General features: G+C 29.1%; 1 protein-coding gene across 1 annotated transcript; it reads left to right on the top strand.

Moving 5' to 3' along the window:
- The first annotated feature begins 436 nt into the window (after nucleotides 1-436).
- On the top strand, nucleotides 437-6336 carry LOC149878461 (uncharacterized). Its single transcript, XM_090072778.1, has 3 exons — nucleotides 437-602; nucleotides 945-1066; nucleotides 1463-6336. The coding sequence occupies exon 3, from the start codon at nucleotides 1479-1481 to the stop codon at nucleotides 1809-1811; it is 333 nt and encodes a 110-aa protein (XP_089928904.1). The 5' UTR covers nucleotides 437-602; nucleotides 945-1066; nucleotides 1463-1478; the 3' UTR covers nucleotides 1812-6336.
- Nucleotides 6337-8038: the final 1702 nt, after the last annotated feature.

Genomic DNA, 8038 nt, shown 5'->3' with positions numbered 1-8038 from the left:
AACATACCATATGTCATATAACTATTTAAAATAATTACTTCTAAACGAAATCAAATGTGGCAAGTGAAACTTTGTGTTAAAACTTAAACAGATTTATATCTCAGGAATAGATGGAAAATAAAGCAATTACTGTCTTCTTATTAACAACTTATTTCATGAGATCTGCCATTTGTAGTGAAATCACATTTTGACAAGGCGCATAATTTCATGCAATAAAAACTTTGAACGCCCGGAGAATGCAGATAGTTCAAAAATAAAGCTGGCGGAAAATGCAGATAGTCCAATTTTGTTTTACGCGGAGATTGCAGATATGCCAATTTTGTTTTTGGCGGAGATTGCAGATAGTCCGATTTTGCGCGGAGCCATCGATATAATTAGTACAGAAATGCTTAATGTTTAATGTTTAATGTTTAACGTCGTTTCGTCATTAGTTACTAGGCTTTGATTGATCGCGTTTTTAAAATGCACGCGGCCATTGGAGAAAGATCCATGAAGCGAGTTAAAACTTTCTTCCTTTTGGAATTTAATTATTAGTTTAGATATATTACATAAAGAATCATATGAAGATAAATAATAATCGTTAAGATCATCTTATAATTGAAGTAAGTATATAAAATAGTTATACATACGTTTTTATTAGATAAAATAGAAAGGATTTAAATTTTATTTAGATAAAGTAGAAAGGATTTAAATTTTTATTAGATAAATTAGAAAGGATTTAAATTTTTATTAGATAGAGTAGAAAGGATTTTAATTTTTTAAATCGTTTATATTTTTTTTGTTTTAGCTTTTCATTTTGCAGTTTTGTTTTTATTATCTTATTTTTTAGAAGGAAAATAGGGGTATGTATGTTATTTAAAGTTATACTAATGCTATTTCCATAAAATGGTTATTACTACATTGAAATTTCTGTGATGCTATTAACTATTTTTGTTCTTTTTTAGAAAATTTAGAAAAAGTAAATTAAACTTTTGTGCCAACACTTACATGGCATGTCACATGTTATTGTATGAAAAGGTTAAATTTTGTTATGAGGATTACAGTTCTTATGAAGAAAAAAAAGAAGGTAAAGAGTATTGTTTGTAAATATATATTTTGTATCTTTTTAAATTTTCTCGCATCATTTTTAAAACTTTTGTTTGCACACGTTTATTGTTTGCATATATGCTTATTTGATATGTATGTGTATTTGGTAATAAGTGCTTTATAGTTGTTTTATCAATGTGTTTTTATAATAATGTAAAGTGTTTTTATTGTTTGTGTATGTATTATATGTGTTATATAATTGTTTTAAAAATGTGTTTAAATATGTATATAAGGTATATATTTAACTTTATATACATATTTAAACACATTTATTGTGTTTATAGTTGGTACATATGTTTATATTATGTTGTTTCTGTGTTTTCAAAGTACTGTGACTTGGTAAACATCTACCTGAAAATCAATTATTGTATTTTAGAGAAGGAGCAGAACAAATGGCTTTAGATTATGCAGCTCAACGTGATACGCACCTAACAGCATGGTTTAAGTTAAATACTGAAAATGAAAGAGCACATTGCTATTCTTATGTAGACATTCCTTATCACTTTATATTTGATGATAAACATTGTAAATGGAAGGTTAGACAAAGGGGTGGTAATAAAGTGATAGTAAGAATGGATAAAGTTAATCCAACTGGAGAATTGTTTTTTCTTAAACTCTTACTTTTGCAAGCAAAAGGAGCAACATCTTGGGAGGATGTGCGTACTGTTAATGGTATTGTCCTTGAAATGTTTCGTGAAGCATGTGTTTTAAAAGAATTGTTGTAAGATGACACTGAATGGCAGAATACTCTTTCTGAGGCGGTTTTAACACGTACGCCAAAGCAAATTAGACAGTTGTTTTCAATTATTTTGACCTTTTGTGAATCTGACAATCCTTTACATCTCTGGAATACATGCAAAGCTTTTATGATGGAAGATTTCATTCACCGCTCAATCCCACTTCTAATAGCTGAACAAGCTACTCTTCATCAAATTGAAAAGATTATTAATCAAAGTGGTAAAATGCAGACTGATTACAATCTGCCTGTTATTGATGAGTTTATTGACTTAAATCTAGAAAATTTTGATGAAAATGTTCAACAACTGAAATAGTAGAATTGTGTACAAACACAACCAGCTGAAATAGTAGAATTGTGTGTAAAATGTTCTTTGCATTGGCAATGGGTGCAGAAGTTTGCATTAACTGATAATATGAGAGTACAAGGTGGGGAAGGTGAATTTTCCCAATGGCTACTAAAACTTGGGAATGGAACAATACCTGTCAAAGAGGAGGATCCTTTTAAAGGATGTATTAAAATACCAAATCAGTGCATTATTAGAGAAAATGAATCAGTTGTTGAAAAGATTTTTGGAGATGCTGATCAAAATGATTATTCTAAACTCGTGATTTTAACACCAACTAATGTTGATTCATTATCAATGAAGAAGTGCTTGAATGTCTGCCGGGTGAGGTCAAAATTTATTTAAGTGCTGATCAAATTGATACTGATGACCTTAATGAAAGAAATAAAGAAATAATGTTGAGTTTTTGAACAGCTTAACTCCTTCAGGTATGCTACCTCATTGTTAAAAATTGAAAATTGGTTGTGTAATTACGCTACTTAGAAATTTAGATCTCAAAGCTGGGTTATGTAATGGTACTCGAATGAAAGTTTGTGCTCTTTAAAATAATTATATTGATGCAGAGGTTTTGACAGGTGTTTCTGGTGGTTAATGGGTTTTTGTTCCTCGAATTTAGTTGGCTCCATCAGATTCTAATTTACCTTTTGTTCTGAAACGTCGTCAGTTTCCTGTCAGATTGGCTTATTCAATGACAATTAATAAAAGTCAAGGTCAAACATTTGATAGAGTTAGGGTATATCTCAAAAAACTGTGTTTCTCTCATGGTCAACTATATGTTGCATGTTCAAGAACTCTAGGGCATTTAATAGTTTGTTTTTCAAAATTGATAAACATCTCATTCAAGGTATGGTAGGTGAAAAGTATTACACAAATAATGTTATATTTTTTTTATTACTTTAATATTTTTTCCATAGTTTTTGATAAATATACCTGTCATTTAATATGTTTATATGTGTTATATGAAACCATATTTGTTTATAGCTGTATATATGTTTAAATTATGTTGTTTCCATGTTTTCAAAGTGGTGTGAGTTGGCATTATATTGAGCAAGATTGATAATGTGTATGGGAGATTATGCAACCTTGATCTTTAAATCTAGGGTGTTTTAATGTCCTAAATTTGAAGTAATTGAATAACTAATATTGAATATAAAAACAAATATACTTTTATGTAGTTATATGTTTAGTAAAAAGATAAATATATAGTTAACTTTAAATTGGTTTTCTACTTTTGCCTTTCATATTTTAAGTTGGTTTGTTATTTTCGCTGGATTTTAGGATCAAGGGTGTAAATATTCTATTGTTATGTGTTATTGTTGTGATGTTTTGTGTTGATAGACTGCTTGGCTTACCTTCACGTTGGTGTCTATTGTTAAAAATGAATAGCAGGTAGTTTCATTATTGGAACTTGCTGCTCTTATTTATTTACTAAAAGCCGAGACAACATTATGCTAAAAATGCAATTTATATCTTAATTTGATTTTTTTTTAAAGTATTGTTAACACGTTCGCTGCCAACTACGAGTATACTCGTAGTAAGATGGCGTCATTTATTTGCCAACTACGAGTATACTCGTAGTAAGTTGGCGTCATTTATTTGCCAACTACGAGAATACTCGTAGTAAGCTGGCGTCATGAGCTTGCCAACTACGAGAATACTCGTAGTTATACTAACTTATTTCAAATATCATTTGTGCATGACTGGCTTTGTCTGTTCTTTTTTTTTTTTTTTTCTTAGCTTCATATTTGATTTCAGAAAATATTACATTTAAGTTTTTATTTTAAAAATCCAGGGAACCTAACAAAAAATGCGGATAAAGACAGAAATAGCTTAAAACAGATAAAAATAAAACATTGATATTGATTTAATTTTATTTCATGAAAATTCAAGTGTAAACCTATTCTGTTGAATGATACATTCTGAAACATTCGCCAATACATAACGGAGGTCTATTTTCACAAACAGCACATTCATATCGTGTTTCTTTACGTTTTATTTTAGAGCAGACTCGACATGGTTTGGTTGGGAATTTTTCTTTTCATTCGGTGGTATTAAAGACAAGTAGTGGTATTGAAGACAAGTACTATTACTGGTGATTCTAGGCACAATTTCATTCAAATGTTCACTCAATAGATCTCTAAACTTAAGCAAGAAAATTGTGTTATCTACTCCATATTTGCTGTTTAGACAGTAAGTATTAAACAAAACCAAAGAGATGAAGTGCTACTTTTTTATAACATCTAATTGTCTTTCTTAGGCAATCATAGTATGATACCATTTATTCCGCCCTATCTACTCCTGACATAGATTGATTGTAATCTTTAATAATGTTGGGTTTCATTTTCTTCTCTCCTCTCCTGTTTGTCACTTCAATCATTTGCAACGAATGCAAGTTGCTAATCATTAGCACGTCTCTTTTGTTGTTCTATTTAGCAACCACTACACCCACTCTGCTTCTGCTTATAACGTCTCCCTGTTTCAGTTTTGCTTTTGTACACTCTTTTGGATTTGACTTTCGGTCAGTTCTTAAAGTACCACAAATGTATGTTTATTGATTTATCTTCAACCAGGATCGGCAGTAAATTGAATTTGTTTTACAATACTCGGCTCATCTTTCGATTGGTTTTAATTTCTAGATGGACCACCCGTTGTTTTAGCTCTTTTCGGCGGCATTAATAAAATCTTCTGCAGTGGATGCTAGATGAACGTCTGTTAACTGATGTCATCACTTTCTTAAGTGTTATTATCTTCAGAATCTGATTCTGATGCAGTCAAACGCGAAGAGGTAGTAGTATAAGCAAAAAATGAATCCGAATCTTCAATATCATCATCTTCACTATCCTCACAGTCTTCCATAATCATATGTGCTGATCCAATAGTGGAATATCTGTGTTGAGCTAATAGGAGATAGATAAATTTATAAATTATCAATTTATAAAAAAGAAATTACTCATCTATAAAACACATTAATTAGTATACTGTGTAAAAAATTTGAAGTGCACACTAAAATATTTTTTAATGTATTAAAAAACATCTTATTGTGTACTTCAAATTTTTTTTCACATTTTCAATAACATACAGTATAATGTAGTTGTCAAATATATTTTAGCTTCTAGTCTAAAAAACACAACAATTTAGAATTAAGAAAACAAAATATAAATTACCTTGTTTACTCATGATAACTGCCAATGTGCATGTGCAAAAAAATTGAAACACTATTTATAATAATAATGCATAAAATAAGCTACATTACTACACCTTTTCAAGATGTAAGTGAGAACTTGAAAGTTGTAATTAAGAAACATAAGATGTAATTGAGAAATACAAAATATAATTTAAAAGTCACAATATGTAATTTAGAACATGGAAGATGTAATTAAGAAACGAAAGATGTAATTTAGAAGATGAAAGTTGTAATTAAGAAACAAAAGATGTAATTGAAAAGATGAAAGTTGCAATTTAGAAAAGCTTATAATATATGTTTCAAATTACATATTGCGATTTCTTATTTACATGTTGGGTTTCTCAGTTACATTTTAAAACTTCTTAACTACATGTTGTGTTTTTTAATTACATTTTGCGACTTCTAAATTACCTGTTGTATTTCTCAATTACATCTTACGTTTCTTAATTACAACTTTCAAGCTCTCAATTACATCTTGAAAAGATGTAGTCACCGCAATGAGTTATACTCATTTCGGTGTTACGAGTACTTCGGCACTGGAGAAAAAAATTCCTTCGCCATTGCCAAACTACGAGTATACTCGTAGTGCTTTTTTTTTTTGTCAGTTATATTCAGAATAAAAAATAGTATAAAATTATTTCAGATTAAAAATTTTTTTTTTTATTGAAATGTTGATATCTAGCCTTGGCAGTGAGAATGAAACCACGCAAAACAGCCTCGGCAAATATTAATCATTGCAGACATTATGGCTCGGCAAAGAAATAACGCGTAGTTAAAAATAGCTCGGCAGCGAACGTGTTAACTGCCATGTCAAAATAGGTTACTATAAATAGGTAAATCGATTTTCAGTTTTTATGTGGTTTTTTTTTTTTCTTTAAGATTTACGATTGACGCATTTATACGATTTATAAAAAGAAAACCTGATTACCTTTTATTGTAAATTTTTGTCAGTTAAAATGATATAAATAGATGCAATTAGTTCAATTTTTTTTTAATTTTCTCTATTTTATGCCTAATAATATTTGTTGTACGTAACTTAGGGGATCTTTTTAAACGGGAGGTGAATATTGTAGTTTTGCGCATTTGTCAAATATCGAGTTACTTAAATCTTATGAGGTATTTAACTAATTAATTAGCATAACTTTGAGGAAAAAAAAATTCTTATATATGTTAAATTCTTAAATCATTGTTTCACATTTTATTATTCTGGTAAAAGGTCTTCATCAAAAACTTGATTACTCTTAATAAAAATAGCTCTATTCTCCTGACCACCATTAAGGCAAAAACGGGGAAGGGAGGTCCTTTATTAGTGTCAAAATATTTAAGAGAATTAAATTTCGAGTAACAAAAGGAATTTTTAGTAAATGGTAGCAAATTACCGTTTATTAAAAACTGTTGAAACAAAGAGGCCATATATAAAAATGGTCAGATTAGTGCCATAAATAGTAATGGTCAAATGTTCAGTTATTTTGAATAAATTTATTTAGTTGTGTGCATTTAACGTTTTAAAGACAATTTCCTTTTTTAAAGAAACATGTATCAAGGGGATACCAAAAAATTAATAAGTCATGTATAATTAACGTTCGCTTTTTATTACTCTTATTAATTAAAGTTCATGTTATAAAAAATATAACAAAAATTTAGCTCTTTTCGTCAATTTAAAGCCTGATGAAGTGTTATTATTTTCTGTCAGTAACTAAAAACGTATTGTTTTAAACTTAGTAAAGTCGAGGAAAATGGTTCTGCCTTACACTGATATGACATGTCAGTTTAAAATTTCTCAAATAATGTTAAATAATTGGTAAATTATTTTACCTCCGCATACTTTTTATTTTAATTTTAAAAATGGTTTAATTTTTTAAATTTGAAGGCGTTTTTCTAAAAGAGTATTAGTAATGGTTTCGCAACTTTAAATTGTGGAAAACAGCCACCATAAATTAACAGACCGACCATAACCCGTATTACGGGTTGCTTTTTGCTAGTTCTACTTAATGCTATATAGATGTTGTATCTACTTTTCAATCCCGGGATCCCGGGATTGATGTTTTTCAATCCCGAAATCCCGGGATTGAAAAGGACCTCAGGGATTGCAATTCCTAGTCTAAATCAATACGGAAGAATTCGAACCTACATCTTAAATCTGGTGAATTATTTGTTGCGAAAAAAATTGTTCATAGGATTTTTACGTTATATCATTATTATTTATTATAACAAAATGCTCAAAAATAGTTGTTTATATGTTGGAATTTGTTATAAAGATTGAGACAGTTCATTTGCAGAAGTTCATTTTTCATGAAGTGGTTTGCCATCACAGTTCATTTGCAGAAGAATTTAGATTGCTTCAATAAGTTTTAAAATTTTAAAGGAAGAGGCAGACTTTTTACGGCTTTAATAATAATAGTAAAATTTATAGCAAGATATTTTGTAATATATTACAGTAAATATGTCTTTATTATAAAAGCACAAAGCTTCCATAAAACATAATGGTAAAAAATTATGAGGTTGTTTTCAAATAGGAGCGAAAATACAAAGTAAAATGTTTTTAAATTAAATCATCTTAATAGTGTGGATCATATGATTATTTAGATAAAAAAAGATTTTAATTACTTAGATAAAACAGTAGCCTTGAGATGAGTTAAAGAAAAGTATGGGAAAATGCAAGGCTGTTGTAAATAGAAACTTTAAT

This window comes from Hydra viridissima, unplaced genomic scaffold (assembly GCF_058129835.1).
Source record: "Hydra viridissima isolate aposymbiotic clone 2 unplaced genomic scaffold, HvirCarnegie_v1 scaffold_15, whole genome shotgun sequence".
Classification (NCBI taxonomy): domain Eukaryota; kingdom Metazoa; phylum Cnidaria; class Hydrozoa; order Anthoathecata; family Hydridae; genus Hydra; species Hydra viridissima.
This window is presented reverse-complemented; position numbering and strand designations above follow the sequence as displayed.

Bases quoted from the DNA above. Each gene is read 5' to 3' on its own strand.
- LOC149878461 (XM_090072778.1), top strand. From the start codon at position 1,479: ATGGCTTTAGATTATGCAGCTCAACGTGATACGCACCTAACAGCATGG.